The sequence below is a fragment of the Heliconius melpomene genome, chromosome 12 (genome assembly GCF_056956725.1).
Source record: "Heliconius melpomene rosina isolate 202511_hmr_F chromosome 12, ASM5695672v1, whole genome shotgun sequence".
In the NCBI taxonomy this organism is placed as follows: Eukaryota; Metazoa; Arthropoda; class Insecta; order Lepidoptera; family Nymphalidae; genus Heliconius; species Heliconius melpomene.
In genome coordinates, this window is record NC_140400.1 from 15,469,095 (window position 1) to 15,489,978 (window position 20,884).

General features: G+C 33.5%; 1 protein-coding gene across 3 annotated transcripts in view; it reads right to left on the minus strand.

The window, feature by feature from the left end:
• Nucleotides 1-20,884, minus strand: part of Myo61F (unconventional myosin 61F) — a 40,073-nt gene that overhangs the window by 859 nt on the left and 18,330 nt on the right. For 2 of the 3 annotated variants that reach the window (XM_085193895.1, XM_085193898.1), the window contains 17 exons: nt 10,048-10,204; nt 9,722-9,837; nt 7,192-7,262; nt 6,695-7,083; nt 6,215-6,427; nt 5,462-5,894; nt 5,187-5,341; nt 4,867-5,007; nt 4,320-4,461; nt 3,777-3,894; nt 3,422-3,535; nt 3,017-3,258; nt 2,198-2,467; nt 1,802-1,929; nt 1,086-1,304; nt 641-741; nt 247-349 (listed from right to left, as the gene is read on the minus strand). In XM_085193895.1, coding sequence (XP_085050021.1) covers nt 247-349; nt 641-741; nt 1,086-1,304; nt 1,802-1,929; nt 2,198-2,467; nt 3,017-3,258; nt 3,422-3,535; nt 3,777-3,894; nt 4,320-4,461; nt 4,867-5,007; nt 5,187-5,341; nt 5,462-5,894; nt 6,215-6,427; nt 6,695-7,083; nt 7,192-7,262; nt 9,722-9,837; nt 10,048-10,204 — 3,112 coding nt within the window. Of the gene's footprint in view, nt 1-246; nt 350-640; nt 742-1,085; nt 1,305-1,801; nt 1,930-2,197; nt 2,468-3,016; nt 3,259-3,421; nt 3,536-3,776; nt 3,895-4,319; nt 4,462-4,866; nt 5,008-5,186; nt 5,342-5,461; nt 5,895-6,214; nt 6,428-6,694; nt 7,084-7,191; nt 7,263-9,721; nt 9,838-10,047; nt 10,205-11,493; nt 11,607-20,884 lie in introns of those variants that run through there. The other variant, XM_085193897.1, reaches the window with a different exon arrangement.

Genomic DNA, 20,884 nt, shown 5'->3' on the forward strand with positions numbered 1-20,884 from the left:
ATATTTTTCAGTTAAATAATGTAAAGTTTTTCCAATAATACTATAATAGATATTAAAAAGTACCTTTGACTTCATATACCCTGATATTGCTGGCAAGAAAAATAAATAACAAGTATTTAATACATTTTAATAACATATATTTTCTAAAATAGTAATATTTAAAAAAAAAATATCTTCTGCCTGTTTAGTAGTGCATCTCTAACGCCGCGTTTTTTTAGATATTTTTAAAAATAAAAATATACTTACAACTAGCAGATTGCCACTCTTAGCGCGATGTATAGCGGGTTGCGTTCCCGTCGTCACCTCGATGGTGCCACCTTGCTTGCCGTTTACCAAATTATGTGCGATACTAAGGAGAAACGACTTAATTTAAATATATTATAAGATGTAATCTTTTTTTAAGATTTTGTTTTGGGGGTAATTGGGGAAAATTGAGTTCTAAGTCACTGTTATAGATATCTACGAGTATATCTAATATCTTTCAATTCTTGTTTTCTTGTTAATTCCATTTACTCTAAATCTCTAAATGTAAATGACTAAAATATTATAAATGTGTGGAAAAAATTATTATAACTAAATAATAATATATTGAATAATAAAATTATCTCAAATTAAAATAATATAATAGTGTTCCACGTACGTTCTGGTGTCGACGATTTCAATAATCTCCGGTTTCTTAGTGTAGTCAGTGACGATGGTCAGCGCCTCGATCACGTGCGACACGGAGATGATCAGGTCACCCTGGAAGAATAAATAAAATAGTGTTTTCTTAATGTTATAAAAGGGAATAATTTTACTTGTATATTTTTAGTGTCACTCTGTAATCTGTTGCGTGTTAAGTGGCGGGATTCAACGCCGCGCTTTACCTGGATAGATTAAAGAAAATGGAAATATGAAATATTTCACCCTAGAATGGGAATCAAACCCACAATTTGTCACGTTTACAGTCACACTTTGTGCCCTTGCGCCACAACTCGCTTCACTTTTTATCATTTTGTATTTATATTTAATTGATAATGTAAGTAATTGTAAGTACGAATGTTAGCTATAACAAGTGTGTTTAGACATAGTGTATTTACACTCACCTTATCCTTTTTCAACTCCTGGGGTATTTTAATGAGCACCAGATCATCAGTCTCATGGGTGACAACAACTCTTAGTTTATCGAAGGGCAGACGGTGTTTCAGTTTGAAGGTCTTGCGGGAGGCCGCGTCCAGCACGTACAGAGCTGCGTCCGAGGCGAGCAGCACGCGGGGCCGGGGTTTGTATCCGCGACGGTCGTATTTTATAGCTTCGCATGAATACTGTGGGAGAAAAAAGGTTATTTATAATAATAGTGATTTTAATAAATATAAGGGCAATGATATGGATTGATATTATAATATATATGTATATTAAAATTAGAAGTGCGTAAAACTAAAATCTTATCAAAACAATATTCATAATTCTATAAATAATTATGAAACACTAAAAACTCCACCACGAAAAACATCGATCCCCTCTACCGAAAACTTAAATAATAGGAAACCTCAAAAATAACTTATAAAAAATTCTAAAAACAACAACAAATATATTATTCAGTCTGGCAAACATATTATTGATAATGGGAAGCACGATAAGTTTATTTTTTATTTTTATTTTATTTTATTTGTAAAAGGTTCACCAGCAGTTGTTACAATGATACTTATAATACTAACACATGCAATACAAAAAAAAAAGAACTTAATTGTACAACTATATAAAGGTAAACACAGCAAGCAATCACATAATTGTTTTACTTAAATCTTATACTTATACTTACGATAAGTTTCTCCCCAGCGGGCCAGGCGGTCGATGCCATGAAGGTGGCGCGCAGCACGCCTTGCTCCTCCGAGAGGCGGTCCGCCGCGAAGCGCTCGCGCACGCTGCCCGGGTAGCTGTTCTTTTTGCCTGCACGTTGGATATTTGTTTATTATACACTAATGAACTTAACAGTCCAGTCGTGGAACAGATTCAGAAAGAAGCGTGCGACTGTGAAAGCGATAGTTGTGGGTTCGATTCCTACTCGATGAAATTAAATATTTTATATTTTCATTTCCTCGCTGTGGTAACGAGGCAAAGCATAGAGTCGTGTTCCGCCGTTCCAGAAAGTGGGGATCGGAAGCATTTTAATGGGAACGAAATGTCTTAAGTAATTTCTAAGTACCAAATCACAAACCTTTAAAAATCTTCTCAGCCAGCACCTTCAATTCAAACTGCTTCTTGTCTTCCGGCGACAAAGCCAATCTATATTTCCTGCCCAAATGCAATCTATGTAACTTCTGTAAGTACACGGACGCTTCCTGGCATGTTGCCGGGCATGGCGGCCATGAGAGGTCGAGAAGTTTGGAAGGCAACTGCTTGGACAGGCGTTTAAGCCAGTGGACCTTAGCTATGCCCAGGAATCGACGGTTTTCTGGAGTTTCTGGTCCGTTGCGAGTGATAAAACCTGGCGAGAGAATATTGTTAAACTGCATTATAATATTTTGATATTTGTGGAAAGTAAATATGTGTCTATATTAATATTGGTATAAATATAAAAAAAATGTATATAAAACTTTATAATAATGTATATTAAAAGAAAAAAAAAAATCTGGAACTGGAAACTAGCACTCCAAATAATATACATTTGAGGCGACTAAAATCTAATTACTTTTAGCTGTTTTAATTTTAAAATTTTTGATCGTCTTTTGACGACATGCCTTTTTTCATGCAAAAAACGCCACTATTTCATATTTTGTATGTAGTTTTATGTTTTTATTTTTATAAAACCCCCTATTTGCAGCTTTGTCTTCTTAAGTATTCTAAGTGCGGTAGGCCACTTTGACCGCAGGTGTCAGTGGGCTCCATCGAAACGATCTACTATCGATAAATGAATTATATCCAACAGAAAATAATTTACAATACGAGCTAGCAGTTCTTGATATTATTGTGTTTGTATAGTAACAAACGCTTACTTACTGTTATTATAGATGTACAATTAATAAGCAATACGAACCTTTAATAAAAGCTCTAATAACACCAGCGGCCTTCCTTCTCCGGTCTCTCAGTCTCTGCGCCAGGAACCGTCTCACCCACTTCTGTATGACGACGGCGGCGCTCCTCATGCGCAGGTAGCGCTGTCGCTGCTGGTACCCGCGCCAGCGACTCTGGATGATGGTGGCGATGTCGTTCTTCTTTATTTGGAACGCGTCTTCCGTGTCGAACAACGTTTTGGGGAAACGTATGAAGATTTTTGTGCTGGAGCAAAAAAAAAGGTAATATTATCTTTCTATGTTCTCCATACAACGTGACATTGGTGAAGTCATTAGTAGTCACAAGAACAGAAATAATGTTGTGGTTAGAACAAATTTATTTTCAACAACACTACTATCATCCTATTGGCACAAAAATGTATACGTACTTTCCCATTCTATACTCCTCCTTTTCATATTGCATTGCTTCCACTAGTTTCTGGACGCCATCTCTCGCCGGGCCGCGGTAATTCGGCCAAGTGTCTTGACTTAAGCACTTGTATCTAGAAAATAAATTATTTGTTAAATATTAAATAAATGTTAAAAAAACATGACTGTAAACGCGTTGTAGGTGCGATTCCCATTCGAGAAAATCACATATTTAATATTTTCATTTTCTCGTTCTAATGGTGAGGGCAAAGCGCGGCGTTGAGTACCGCCAATCAACACTCAGTTACTACAGAATTATATCTATGAAAAAAGACTTATATATCACATTATTTTTTTCTTTAAAAAAGTCAATACCTTTCTAGGAAAGCTTCATAAGTCCTTCTGTAAGCGAAACCAGCGCGACGCACGCGCAGGTTCTCCATGAGGCCGAGGTATTTCACTTGATGAGATACTAGCTTGTCATCGAACTGCACTGTAATGAACAAAGATATATTGAAATCTTACTACTTTAATTCTATTAAATTAATAATTATTAAATTTATAAATATATAATTTTATAAAGCAGGGTAGGCAAAGGGAACCTGGAAACCTAGTACTTGTGACACTCTGTTCTCCACTTTCCAATACTACCAAAGCGAATTTAATTATTAATAAGTCGTCTAAGTTGGACGATTTATATACGTGTGAAATAAAACTCGAATGCTTATACTACTTATGAATTGACATTGAAATCTATATAAATTCTAAATCTGGATGTTCTTTGCAGATATGTTGGAGTTTATAGAACCATTCAAAATTAAATAATTAATTTATTTATTTCGCATTACAACATGCATTATATTTCTGAATAGATTGCAAAGTTTTTTTAAATAATAATAATAATAAATAGTTTCTTACTTGACATCTTAAAATCATTTGGCTTGATACACCGGATGTAGGAAGGCTCTTTACTACTCAATATTTTGATCAATTCGTTGAGGGAATTCTTGAATTGCGTAATGGCGGTTTCCGGTCTCTTCTTGCTTGCTAAGTTTAAGTGCTGAATTCATTAAATTTGTATTAGTTTTCTTTTATTTTTTATATTTTAAATGTTGTTTTTATAATATTATAAATATTTTCTTAATATCTATATAAATTAATAAAATAATAAATTTTTATTTTTAGTTTTCCGGTGCATTCCACATAGCAGGGAAGGCGGAGAGAAGACACATCCGTTCCCCACTTTCCACTGAATCCTGGAGGCAGAAGTCAACGCTGCGCTTTGCGTCGTCACCACAGCGAAGAAATGAAAATATTAAATATTTCCTGACAATAAAATTAAACATTGGGAAAAGTAATGTGATTATTTCAGAAAAATATCAATTACTGTAACTTACTTTAAAGCATAATCCAGCAAATAATATAACTTACTTTAAAGCATAATCCAGCAAATAATATAACTTACTTTAAAGCATAATCCAGCAATTTTATTTCCACTGGACGCCATGAGGCTTTGCAGGTCGCGGAACAGCAAGTCATTGTTCTTCTCTATGAAAGTGTTCACGTTGTAGGTCACTTCTCCAGCGTAGTGGACTAGACAGAATTCCTGGAAGATTTTTTTTGGTTTTATTTCATCAATAAACTCATCAACCACCTCATTTATCTGAGTCTTCTAATGTAATCGTTGTAAATATGCTATAGTTTGTCTAAGAAACTTTGGATATTTGCCGAGAAATGAATCAATTAAATAATTAATAATTCTATTACCCAATAATTTTTACTTACATCTCGTCCCATAAGTTTTTGTGTTCTTGAATCGACTTTCTGATGGGATTTATAATGCGCGTGACCGTCCAAACGTTGAGACAGCTTCTCTAAGAAACTAAGGTCGTTTGCGTCTCCCGGACGAAGGCATTCGTCGTCAAGGATGGATATGATACCTAAAATGTTATTAATTTAAATAAAGAAATTTTCGTGTTCGATTCCAAAGTGTTTTTACACTCCCCTCTGCATCCCTCCCCAAATTTGAGAAACACAACAAAAAATATAATATGTAATACCTCTATGTCTTTCTTCGATAAGATCACAAATAATGATGTTATTGAAGTATTCCACAGGTTCCCATTCAATGCCTTCTCTCAAATACTCCTCTTGTTCAGATTTGAGCGTCAATTGTATAAACAATTGTTGGAGTTTCTCGTTGCAGAAGTTGATGCAGAATTGTTCAAAACTATTCTTGGGGAAGATTTCAAAACCATAGATATCCAGGATACCTATGACAGATGACCTTGGATCCTTATCTTTAGGTGCTAACGAGGAGTTGAGTCTGGAGACCAGCCAGCTGAAGTGCTTGTCATAAATAGCCTTGGCCAGTGCATCTCGGGCGTACTTGGCCTGTTCCAGATCTAATGGAGTATTTACAACGTCGCCTCTTGCTTCTATTGTTCTGCTTATTAACGCTTCTCTTAGATTTTGGGTGTTCACTTTAAGAAGCTGAAAAGGTAAGTTATTTAAATGGTTATCATATCGTAGTTGCCAAAAAGCTGAACGCCACGTTTTGTCTTGTTACCAGAGAGGGGAAAAGTAAATTAATTTCCTCTCTCTTGTAACAAGACAAATTTCTCTGTTTTGAATATTTAAAACAACACATATGTAAAGTTATCCAAGACATATTAACAAATCAGCCAAATCTTATTTAAACAGAACATCTTACCGATAACAATAAGAACCATAAATGTATTTAATTTTATCCTATTATCTGTTATTACAGGTTCTATAAATTATTTAATATTGATAACATTATCTCAACTTACCTCAGCAACATTCTCGCTATTGGCGTCGTGGTTTAGAATTTCAGCATATCCCTTGTCATTTTGTACGAATTTTACGTTTCCAAGATGTAGGATGCTGGCGACGATCTCAAATATCTCATTTTGTTCGTCGTTTCCTATTTCTATGATTTTCATAGCCTCTTGGACAGCCCGAAATTGATCTGAATCGCTCAATTTTTGGTTGCCTTGGGACTCCTTTAAAATAAAATATTTAAATATAATATAAATTAATTTTTTATTCAAATATACTATATATTATTTTTAATCAACATAAAAATGTTAGTGTTGGAGAGAAGTTATTATCGGCCTGAAAAGCAGCTCTGATTATCACGACTGAACTAGGAAGATAAGGTTTAAAAGTAACATTATTATAGAATTTCGCAGTTACATTATAAAAATAAACATGAAATACTCTAAATAAAACACAAAATTCGTATTAATAGGCAATATCTTCTTACTTACCGACGCCGTATATTTGTAAACTTCTGGCCTTCCTTGAAGCCTTAGCTGTTTTAGCAACTCTTGATTGGCACCGGCTAGCAACTGATAGAAGATATGGAAGTTCCTTTCTCCTGCCATTTGGCTGACAACCCTGGATTTCTCCAGCAAGTAATTCCATATATGACCACCCTCGGGTGCACCTTCATAGTTAAACTGAATGTCCATGTATTTTCCAAATCGACTAGAATTATCGTTTCTATGAGTTTTAGCATTTCCAAAAGCCTCCAATAAGGGGTTACTTTGTAAAAGCTTGTCTTTAACTGTTTCAACATTGTGCAAATGATTCGTACGCGCTGCTATATATTCGAGAACTTTCTTGGATGCCTCAGTTTTACCTGAGCCGGATTCACCTAAAAGAATAGATATTTTAGCAAAGTTTCAAAGCACAAGGAGTAGTTTTAGCGCCCGAATTGTACATACCCGATTAAATATACATATATACGAGGAAATATACATACCCGATATCAAAATACATTGTTCTCTATGCTCATACACCAATGACCTGTATGCATTGTCTGCGATCGCGAACCTAAGACAAACATTTAATTAATTGTTTTAAAATTTAAAAAAAAGCCTGTCTTGTTATCAGACCGAGAAAATAAAAATAACTTATTACTCCTGAGGTAGAATTGAACCAACAAAACAACTTACAGTTACAACTGTCGCTTTAACGTCGGTAAATGGAGGATACAGTGACTTTTTTATTTTTTCAATTAAGAAAACTAAATATATTAGTCTATAATAATTATTTCTAGCGTTAGTCTATTTAATTTTGATTATTATAACTAATACAGATGTAGGTACATACTTATCTAAGATATTAACAACTTTATCAGTATGAAGTACTGATACTGTGAGATAGCATAGTTTGGAACTTATATGTATGTGTAATGAATAATATAGAAAAAAAAATCTTTCAGCTTCACGCTGTATCCCGCATACACCAGGGAAGGCAGAGGGAACCTAGCGTTAAGACGCTCGTTTAAATACAATAATTAAAGTAACATAATCTTTTAAGGGGAACCGAGTGTCTCAACACTATGTTCCCTGCTGCCTGCTGCCAGCTGTGTGTGGGATACAGCATGAAGTTGATTTTTTTTTTCATGTGCTCTTGTGCCACGATAGGCTTCAGTTATCCGCACGACTAACCTACAAGTAAAATTTTAATTTTAAGCTCTTTAAAATCGCTATAACACGTGTAAAAGAATTCGGTATTGAACTAAATCTCTCGCTTTCTACACACAGTGGTAGTTTTTCATATATATGAGGTAGGTACTAGGTTCATTACAATAGTGTCGAGAGGTCATAAAGTTTCCCCACTTAAAATACTGGCCAGTTAAGCTATAAATGTTAAGATTATAATGTACTCATTGCACTGTAGTATATCGTATCTGTGTAATAGTACAATAAAAGATACGGATAGATATATAAATATTTGTGATAATAATAAAAGATGAAAATAAATATCTACTCGTATATATCTATTTAACAAGAATAAGTAACTTAAAAAAAATATGCCACCCAGTAAAATACTAGTTGACGTAGAAAAAATGAAAAGTATCTTAATTTACAAGACATAACATATCGTAATCGGAACAAGAAAATGAAGTTTTACCTGGACTTTAGACACGCTTGGTTCAGTGCTAACCGTGAACGTACCATAACGAATTCGAATAATAGCGAAAAAACTAATCTGGTAACATAAATATTAAATAGTTTTTTGTTATGTTAATCAATTAAAATAACTGTACAAAAATAAGCTTTACATATTTTATGGAGAGTATGTTGTGAGTTCAATTCTCACTATAATATTTAATAAAATGACATTATAATGAAAATTTAATTCACCCGAAGATTTAATAAATGTTGCATATATTTTTAATAGTCAGATAATGAGCACGCTACTCTTAATTTATATAGCTTAACCAAAAATTTTAAAGATGCAAGTTTGCGCCCCTCTTCTAAGCATTTTACATAAATAAGATATGTGGCCACAAATGTCATTTCCGAAAACATGGGAACCTAGCGTTAAGACAATTCCTTTCCCTACTTTCCGCCAAGTGAGTGACGAAACGCAATTCCGCGCTTTTGCCTCGACTGGGAATGGAACCCACTACCTGTCGTTTACAGTCACACGCCAGAACCCACGATCTCTTATTAGAAATTACATGTCAAACATTACTCAGCCACGAGGCTGTCGTGTGAACGATAATAACTATTGGTATTTATGATTTTATCAGTAGGCTCCATTTTTTATTACATTCATTTCTAAACTGATGTGTTAGTATGATAACTACATATATTATGTACTTTGTTAGTTAGTCTTTTAGTTTGAGCTTTCTCTGATAAGCCATTTGTTAAAAGTTCGATATCCATTCAGGATAAATAATAAAATCAGTTCTATTCTATTGCGACATTGCGTGTTGAGTAGTGGAATTCAACTTGCACTTTTACCTTGCTGGGAAAGTTGAATAATGCATTCCCCCGAGTAGAAATTGAACCTATTACCATCGAGTTTACATTCAGATGCTATTACACAGAGTCACGATTGCTTTCAACTAAGACAACATATACGTACCTATCTGTATTTTTATCAGTTTATCATTAATCGACATGTAATCGGATGTATTCATTATATCTAGTTAGATATTTATTTGAATAAAGAATCCTACTTAAATATTTATTTTATGACATCATATACGTAATTAATGCTATAATTAATTTCACCACAGATATTTTTTTGTGATTCTTTTTCGTTTATAGATAAACTTAAAAAATAATAATTTCAATTTAATGTAAATTAAATAACCATCTAGGCCTAATTTGGAGACACCATCGCCCTGATGGATTGTACGAGTACGTATATGAATAATATATTTTTTATTACTTTTACCCTGCTCTGTGCGGGATAAAGCGTGAAGCAAAAAAATATATATGTTGAAGTCGTTAAATGTATAATAATAATAATAAGCTTTGCATTACACTTACACGTGAGGTGGAGCTTCGAAGAATGCTTTCTTGTAGTAAAGCTTTGTCTTCTCTTCAGTGTAAATTGGTAGGTTCTTGTAGGGATTGACTGATATCAATACATTGCCGATGTATGTCTGTTAAAAGAATAAACATTTTTATTATACAGTGCTTTTGTCAGCACCACTTTCAATGAAAACACAGTTTTAACTACTCTATAAAAGCCTAATACAATTATTTATTTTCCCAAAATATAATACAAAATTTTAAATATAATTAAAGTAAATCACAAAAAATAAAGCAATAACATAAGTAAAACTCATCAATTTTCATAATAAAGAACTCACATATATAATATTCTCACTGAATCTCTTCCTCAGGTTATCGATGAAGGCGGCCTCGGAGCGGTAGTCCTCCAGCAAGACGAAATCCTGTACGCCCACGCGCTCGCGGTGCTGCAGGGCGTGCTCCATCACGCCTTGTATGGACACCGGCCGCAGGATCCTGGTTGATTGAATAGAAGTTATTTACAGATGTATGTAGATAAGGAAATAAGAAGTTGTGGGTTCGATCCCCACTCGAGGAAATGAGTAATGGATTATTATTTTCTCTTACGCTCTATTATTAATAGCGCGGCGTTAAGTTACACTCAATGTCAGGAATTTGAGTAGGTAGCGACACTTTCCGCCTAATTAATAATAAGTACATGGCTCTTATTAAAGATATTGAATTTGTTTCTTAATAATAAGCATAAATAAATTAATAAATAAAAGCATATATGTATATACTTTGCATTACTAATGTATATAAATAATTACGTGGCCTTTAACGGAGACGGAGACCTTCAAAATGTATAAATATAGCGCCTTATATTAATCAGTAAATACAAGTGTATTGATGACAATTGTTATTGTATGAATTACTTTTTTTATCGAGATTCAAAGTTATTATGACTTAACAAGTGTAATAAATTAATTAATTAATCCAAAAAGACAAAAATAAAGAAAATATTTAGAAATTGATACTTTTACAAATTAATATATAAGGAATATTTTTCTTTAGCTTCCCGAAAATAGCTGAGTAGGCAGAGGGAGCTTAGTGTTAAAAATATTTTCAATAAATTTCGTATTTTATTCTTATCAGGGTGAGAATATGGAAATAATTCATTGCCACGATTCGGTATCGAACCTACAACCGTTACGTTCACAGTCAGACTGCCACTACGCCACAAGTCTGGTAATATATTTTCAAGCTAGTCGTATTTCAAAGTAGCATAGTTTCAAATTACTGGTAATTAGAGAGATGTTATCAATTGAGAAAGGATGTGTCATCGATCTTTACACAAACATGAAATTCTTAGAACAGATATTTTAGTAAATAACGTTTATTATCTTAATTAAAGGTACTTTAGAATTAATTATTAATTAAAAACAGTAATTATAAAAGTGCAAACTGTTACAGTTTGTAAGTACATATAAGTATGCAGATATATTATATGAATATCTTATGGCAATAAATAGTGACTTTTTATTATTTTTACTAGATAATAGATTAACAGTTTTATTAATTAATATAAAATTTAAAAAATCCAAAAACACATTTTAAAAATCATTTTTTAAAATGTGTAATTGAAATATTATAATAAATAATAATATATTTTCTTATATTCGTCCCTTATTTTGTTTTAAAACATATGAATAAACATTTTATTACTATTTTGCGGCAAAGTATATAAAAGATATAGCTTTCTCTCTTATCACAGCTTATCGTGTACTATAAAACATCAAACTCACCGCTCGCGGTATTTCAATATCCTGAATAACAAACCATAGTCTTTGGCTTCACCGAAACCCATTTTTTTAAACACTTGTTTTAATTTAAATTAAACAATACAAAAAATTATAGCCATATTTAATAACAAATAAAATGAAATATCTATATAAAAATTATAATTTTTGTAGAATTTATATTAATTCGAGAATAAAACGACTATAGCAGTAGCTTTTCTGTGTTGAATTCACTTCAGAATCAACAAATATACTGAGAACAGAGATAAATTTGAAATATAAATGAGCAACGGGCCTGGGAACAGTAAACAACATTGTATTAATGGTCATTCACGGATGCGCTATCAGCTATCCTGGATAAGATAATGGTTTCGCAAATATTATATATTGTATTATAATAATGAAAAAAATACATATTAAATAAGTTAATATGTAATATAGTGTAGAGAATATAAGAGACTTAATTTGCAGGCGTTTGCGTTAAGGAAAACTATAAAAAACATGATACTATAGTTAGTTTAATCAATATTGTTTACACATTTAAAATTTGTATATATCAATAAAATAATGAAGATATAAGTAACATGCGTAAAAACTACTTTACTCACCAGTATTTGAATAATAATGAGGAATGGTAATAGGTATGAAATAATGCTTCAAAGTTCGTTACAGTAAAGTTTTTACGTATACAAATACACTAGTTTTTGTTTCATTAAAAATAACCAAGTAGTTATGATTTTACAGGCATTTGAAGTTTGCAAAAATTTCAAATGCCGCTAACAGTCCCGCGGCCGGCGGTGACGTCACAGGTCTGGCAGAACTCACTAGTCGCCAACGGTGATAGGAGATCTCGCGCAGTACTTTGTTTGTTTGTTACTCGCTTGTGTTTAGTGTTAATACAATTAATTAAAATGGATGAAGGGTTCGAAAAAGGTCAATCGGATAACCTACCTGTAATAGATGGATTTATGGTTGCCGATTATTTATCGGAAAATAGTGATTTCGTCGCCGCAGAAATGCGAGGAGTAAAAATGCGAAGCTAAGTTTTGTTGTCCAACTAGTAATATTATGTCAATTTGGGGTATAGATAATAACTAGCTTACGTTATTTTATTTGAACCTAACTAGTTTCATATTGTAGGTAACGCTATTTGCGTTAAAATTACCAAACTTTTGATCCAAGTTCAAAGTAGTAAGATTCTTTTATAAGTGAAAATAATATAATAATAATATAACTAAATTCATGCAGTAAGTTGAGCATGCACAATTTTTTTTATTATGTAGATTTTTAATATTTTTATATATGTGTATATCTGAAAATTATTTTTATTATATTGTGATTATTGAAAATCGGCAAGAGAGAGTTATGGTCATGATGCGTACTATTGTGTGCTATTGCGTACGTATAAGTTAAAAGAGTAGGTTATGTATGTATTGTTAAATGTAGATTACAGCAGAACACCGCGCACGTATTAAACTATATTAAAAGAAGCAATAAGTTTATACGTAATCTGCAAAGATTGTGCCGCCAGCAGAGGTGATTGTAAACATACCATGGCATTTATAATGGGCTACATCGTCGAAGCGACGAGTCTTCAACAACTGCAACCAAGTCTTCTTTTTCTTGGCATTAATCACGGCGTATGTTGCCAGGGTCTTCCTGCTTAACCTACTCCACTTTACACGATCTATAACGTCCTGAGTGGTTCGACCATTGGCACTCATGTCCATCCAAACACCGCATTCTTGGGCGTTTGGAGGTCTAGCTCCAGGGACAGGACAGACATAGCAAGGAACTTGCATCCGACATAGTTCCTACGCCGGCGCGCAACGTTGCTATACCATCTTAGGCCACGCTCTTGGAGCTTATCCGCTACGTCATGGACCCCAAGACTATCTCGAATGCGCCAGACCGCAGCATCTTCATTTCCGTGACGTGAAGCTCCTCAGCGTGCCGAGATAGTGCTGGCCAACATTCGCTGCCGTATAATAGAACCAGTCAGATGATGCTCTTATATATCAGCCCGTTGAGCTTGGGTGGTATTCTGCGGTCGCAGACCACACCAATAACCTCCCACCATTTGGCTCAGGCAGCGTTTATTCTGCCATGGACATCGTGATCGATGCCTCCAGACTCATGCATAACGCATCCAAGGTACTTGAAACTTTTCCAACTTAACGGCTGGCTCAGGACCTATAAGGACAGTGCTCGAGTCCGGGCTCCCTCAGGCTATGTATTCGGTCTTCGACACATTTTGACCGCCGTTCTCAAGCGCACCCTTCCAGAGGTTCACTTTACGCTCCAGCATTAGTTGCTTCTCTTCAATGAGTGTAATGTCATCGGCATACATCATCAGCCATGGAGGCTGGTCCTGGATGTGAGCCGTGACAGTACACTACAATAAATAAGAACGAACTAAAGGCCGAGCCTTGGTGAACCCCCTACTGTGATCTAAAGGGTTTGGTGTCGCCAACAGCAGTCCTAACGATCGCGAATCGCAAAGCGGGATCGTGGTACATATCTCTGATAATCTCAATATAGGCCTCAGGGATCCCTTTGGATCGCAATGCCCTCCAAATACATTGACGAGGCACACAGTTAAAGGCCTTCTGCAAATCTAAAAAGGCCGCAAATCTAATGCAGAGCTCTTCTTTTTTTCTTGTATGCCTCCATCAAAGTTCTGAGTAGTCTCTCCATTAAAGTACTGTTTAAGTTTGTGGTAACGCCCAAGCCAAGCCAAGTGTTGTTGGAAAAATTCAAGCTTTCTAGTATCGATACTACAATAAAAATAATCAAAGCTAAAGATTTTGGTACAACACGCCATGAAACCGAGCAGGATAGAACTGTTTGACAAAGTACTATCAAAACTTCAATATCTTAAAATACAATGCTCGCTATTACATAATGTATGTGAAAAAAAAAAGATTTTAAAAATATATCTATATATTATTTATTAAACGAAACTAAATTTGTGGTGGAACGCCAGCTAAAGAAGAGCGCGAACTGCGAGTGAACGAAGACGAACTGAGCGAGCGAGTTTTGCAAGACCTGTGACGTCACGCGAGTCGGTTACGGCCCGACGGAATCTCGCGTCGCGCGCTTACTTTAAAGGACAATATCTCAAAAAGTAATAGACGTATCAAAATAATTCTTTCACAAGTATTTATTGTTTTTAAAAGACAATACGATGAGCTAGAATTTAAAATTAGTGATTATTCTCCATTCTTACACCAGATATCAATAGAATGAGACAGAAATGCAAAATTGTAATTTTTAAATATCGAACACAGAACCTCACGTCCAAGACCATAAATCTTAAATCCATGTATTTGTGTCAAAACATAACTTGACTTATTATTACAATATATTAGCGATCATTAAATTTGCTAAAGTAATTACTTGATTGGGAGTATTATCAAAACAATATTAATTATATGTGTGTAGTTCATTAGTTACAAAAAATCAAAGTTAGAATCATCGCTCATTAGAGTCATGGCATACTACAATTTTTGGCGCAAATCTCAAAGTAATGCCTACATAATTATACTGTTTTTAATAAGAATTATTTGAAACTAATATTAAAAAAGTAAATAAAAGATATTTTTGTACCGTTATCTATGTCCCAATAGAATGTACGAAGTAAGTAAAATAAGAGAAACAATTACAAGTCATATTCTAGTAAAAACATCTGCATTGTGATATTTACGCTAATGTCAACTGTTGGTTGACATTAGCGTAAATACCACGGCATTACACGTCTTCGGTTGACACATTTTTTTCTTATATGCTAAGAGTTTAGTATGAAGTAGGGGAATTGTGCTCAAGATGGCATACTATGATAAGATGACACACTACCAATATTGATGAAACTATTAGCGCTAAGTGCGATCTTGCGACGTTTTAGAGAGTGTCTGTAGATGTAGGTAGTGCTTAAATTCAGTATGGCTGAAAGTGAATGCAGATGGGCAAGTAATTTATGTTTTCGTTAATTTCAATTGCAACAAATTTTTCTTTCGCTTTTGCTTGATGGTGAAAAGACATGTAAGATAAAGATTTTCTATTTGAACTAATTATAAATGTAAAATAGGAATATTATATGACACAACTTACGCTAAAAGCGCATCCTAACCTATAAACTTTTGTCACAACGGTTAAAATTAAATTCATATATCTATTGGGTAAGATGACATACATAACGTGAGTATAAGATGGCATACTATCTTACCCTTATAAATAGAATAGATATATTTTTTTGCTTTACCTACAAAATGCCTGGCAATTACAAACGAATATATATTGGTCACAAGAAGACATGGATAAGGCTGCTAAAGCAAGGGCATTCAATAGCCGCAAGTGACGAAGCTTATTTCCCTTTTGGAAAAGGAAGTGACTGATAACGGAATCCCACCTCATAAAATTTGCAACATGTATGAATCTGGCCTTAATACTATATAAAAGCCCCCCAGCAAAGAAGAAACTACTTATTTGTGAACTATGCTCGACAAATAATGATGGCGTTTTTATGCCACATACTAAGTATGTCATTTTACCCTGTAGATATATCGTCTTACACTGGTCGACCTAAGTGCGATTTTTATTTGTTTTTATGATGTTTGAAAGATGATTGTTCTGAAACTAAAATAATTTCGTTGATTATGAAATATATAATAGTATACGCAATATGCTGTTCTCAGATGACTTTATTTATTTGAAATATTTGTCTTCAAACAAAAAGTATGTCATCTTAAGCACAATTCCCCTACAGTTTGGCAATTAGCCTTAATAGCTCAGTGGATAAGAATAACATTTTATTCAAACGCTTTTCAATAACAAAAAGAAGTCTAAATCATTTATATTTTTTCTGCAAATTCGCCTGCGTGAGAAAATGTATTGATATAACTTTTTTATTTAGGAACCAATTGAAGCTAAACAACCATTATGTTATAAATATAATGTTAAGGGAAGGTTCCCTAAATTCAATAGGTAAGAGTTCATTTCAATAGGACAGAAAAAAGCAAAATATTGTCTTAGGCCTTACTTAGTTCTATAAATATAGGGGATATTATATGATATATAATATAATTATTGCAGCAATAATTTATTTTTATTGTACGTCCAGCTTCATACTACATATCGTAAATCAGTGTAATAAGAGCTTAGTGTTTAGATATTTCGTTTTTCTCCTCCCAGGAGGAATTCGGAACTTAGTTCTACCACCATGATTATAAAAAAAAAATGTGAAGAAAATATTAACTAAGGTGATATATAAAGCGTTTGAGTAGCCACATCGGATAATCTCGTTTAAGCACAGACTACGGCTTCTTTATCATGTAAATAGGTTATTAGTGTATTACCGGCCAATATCATTTGAAAATGACTACTTAGTGGGGTAATTTAACTTGTCGATGATTAGGTTTTTTTTATAATATATAATTATATATTACATTTATATAGATGCTGGGTACAGCGTAAATCTAAAAAAAAATATTTCATTTTAATCTAAGCAGCAGGAAAAAAAAATCGTTGATTCGTTCATCAATATCTTTTGTCAGTATCTTTGATTATTTTCATTAATAGTTTCTTATATAGGATTACCATTGGATAGCCGTATATTATAAGTTTATCACAAATGAGCTTTCAAATAGAAAGTCTATATAGCCTGTCACTGTCACCAGTATGTTTTCAATAATAATAATTAATAATGTCTCATGAACTTAAAGATAAATAGTCGTTTAAAAACATATATTATTTTCCTAAAATCTTAATATAATATTATATTAAATATAACACAGTAATTCCCCTGTAACTTCCTGTATAAACACGTCATGATACTATTTATAATCACTTCCCGACAACCGCGGGACTTTTGCGTTGCATACAAATAGGGTTACCATTTATTGTAATTTATTCCGATTTTCAAAATAAACATTAATTTTTATCTATAATTTTTTTTTAATTATTTGGAGCGATGTAACAGAAGACGTTTTTACTTTTTAATAATATTTTGACTTCAACTCTTTTCAATTTATTTTTACGTATAAAACTAAAACAACAACTAAACAATTAAAATAAAACGCACCCGGCAATTGAATTGAATTGATTCAATTTACATAGTAATAGGCACTGTCAGCAACTAGTGTTATGTGTGTATGCAAAATAATTAATATAATATATGCTCATAGGTCATCATTTAATCCGTCATTAGCTATTAAAATTATATTAGGCTTATTATTATTTACTTACGCGTGTCAACTAAATTTGTTTTTAAAAGAGAACCAAGGAACCAATACTATCGATAAAAAATTTATTATAATATGTAACAGATGTTCTATATATTGATTTATAGTTACTAATTAAGCAAATTAAAATGAATTAAGATCGTCTGTTCAGTTGTTACCATGTTCTTGTTGTTTCGGAATACAACTTAAAAATTGGCGAGATTATGAGGAACCCGAGGTTCCCTCGGTAACCCTATAAGCGGGGAGCTATAAAAATATATTAATAATTATTAAATTTAAATATGTATATTTCTACATAATATGAAAGATTCAATCCTATATTACAAATGGGGACTGGTCGTTGTACTGGGGCACTGGGTCACTGCTAAACACGTATGTGCATCAGAATGTATGACAAGAAGGAGGAATGAATAATAAGTTGCCAGGAAACTCAATGACGTAATAATAACAATTATAATATACAAAACACCTTATGTTATTACGCGTGTCAATATTTACCTAATCGCTATGAATTAAGTTGATTGTTTCTTGTTGTGTTACTTTAAGAATTAATAATAATTGAGGAGTTGGATGTTTGTGAAAACAATAATATTTCAATATGTCTTATGTAAAAATTGTAAAAACAAGTTAAGAAGAAAATTACAGCTTCAAAACATTGTATGTTGAATAGCGGGGTTCCACGCCGCGCTTCACATTCTTACCCGAGCACGAAAATGAAATATATTCAATCCCCTTAGTGGGAACCGAACCCACAACCGTTGCGTTTATAGTGAAACACTGGGCCACTGCTCTATGATGACCTTATTATTAACATTACATTTCGATATCATTGAAAATTATTCTTTTACTGAGTTCAATACAACAGTAATTTCTTTTTAATGTTCCATATCTTACAGGCTTGGTAGAGAGAACCGAGTGATTTATCACTTCACTGTTAGGTCCAATTTGGTCATGTATTTGGGCTACCATATAACCGGGTAGGCCGAGGGAACCTAGTGTATAGACACTCCGTCCTCCACGCGGTGTACAATTTTCGAGAAAATGCGTTTTGAGTGACGACATTCAACGCCATGCTTTGTAAAAGAAAATTGAATTCCCAAAACAAAATGTAGCGGAGAAATGTATAAATTAAAACCTCGCGTGCCGCTCTACATTTAGGGGTTTCGGTTTTCATTATAACACTGTCATGCCACTTTTGTTTTTATGTATCCTATATAGCCATATTTAATTAATTTTGAGTGAAGTAGCAGTGGAAGTTCAAAATGTATACTTTTTTATGTATTAAAAATCTGTATATATAATTATAAGTACACTAGCTTTTATTTACCATGGGCTTCGCCCGCCTGGTCAATTGAAAATATCTACTGGTGTATGTCACAGTTTATGGTATATGTACTATATTGTTTACGTGGTTTAAAAAAACGGAGATTAATGATAAAGCTTTCCCTTTTGACATTTTAAATATATTAAGCCTCTATTAAACTTTTAGAAATATTGCCATGAGTAATTATATTTTTTATCTTCTTAAATGACATTAAAGTAGAATAAGGTTTTTAAGTCGATACTGTAGTTAATGCGACTGTTTAAAATAATTATTACGTGCTATTTAATGAGCGGAATGCCTAGCTATTTTAGTATGAGGCTATGAGCTTAAGGTGTGTACAGACTATGGATTGTTTTTATTATGAATAATATTTCTTACTATTTTGTCTTCTAATTATTTTTACCGAGTTCTGAAGGAATTGCGTGTTGAGCAGCGGAACTCAACGCTTGGCTTTGCTCCGTTACCAGAGCTAGAAAATGAAAATATTTCATTTTTTGGAGTAAGAATCGAAGCCCTCGCACGCTTATAACACACTAAAAAGTTAAAGAAAATGGGAAAAAATGTTTTTTTTTACGTTTACAGTTTATGAAAACAAAGTTGGGGACGGACAGACAGTAAGGCATAAAATAACAAACTAGAAACCATAACATCTTATTCCTACATCCCATATTAAATAAAAAAAATGATTATTTAGCATCGTCGTATGCAACCTGCCTAGCCCCTGCCATACCGTGTCGTACACAACCTATTTCGGTAAAACCGAGTTGCTACCAAAAGAGACGAAGTCAATCACCTTGCCACATGCCACATGCTAAGTAAAGACGTTGCCAGTTTACAAATCGTATACGCTCAAAACTCAGTTTACGTTTTTATGGGAAACCGATATGTGGGAGGTTCCCATTGGATGTACCTAATTGAACTATACTATAGTTTTAAGAGAAAAATTTAGATATTGTAAAGGTCCCACAGCAGGGTAGGCAGAGGGAACCTAGTGTTAAGATACTCTATTCCCCACTTTCTGCCGAATTCTGGAGGCACTGCGTGTTGAGTGGCAGAACTCAACGCCGCGCTTTGCCACGACACCAGAGCGACGAAATGGAAATATAAACGCTTATCGAACCCACAACCGTCGGGTTATGGTCACACCTTTGTGCCGCTGCGCCATGACGGCAACCTTCTTTTTTTTCTTTCTTTATAAAATTAATAAGTAAAACATATTTAGGTCGCAGTGAAGCAATGGGACAGTATCGGGAAGTCTCGCGAATTAGATGGAAAGTTGTTAAAGGCGTGTAAGTATTAACACGACATTCCCTCTGGTTTTAAAAATTAATAATTTTATTTCAAACGTCCATTGAACACGATACCTCGATATCATTAATATCTAATAACATAAAAATTAAATAAATATCGATTATAAATCCGATATAAGTATAAATTAAGAGATTAAAACAACTTTCTCTAGAGGATTTATTTGGAAATAGCTATATTTTATATATGTTTCCGGTCTAATACGTTTCGCCGTTACATTCTAATAAAGTTGAAAGGTATCGTATTAACTAATATATTAAATACAAATGGTTCGTGAGTATTTTCTAGTATTTTAGACAAAGTAATATATTTTTTGGAATTGTTCATTAAAGCTCTTATGTACACGTTGAGACGCAGTAGAAAAAAAAATTTTGTTTGAGATCAACCATAAACTAAAAATGAAAAAATCATTTTTCAGTTTATGGTTGTTATAAGCTTCACTCTGCATCCCGCATGTAGGTTAGGTTAGAGCCCAGACACTCCGCACTGTCTACTTTGACCTAATTGGATGTGGAATTCAACGAAG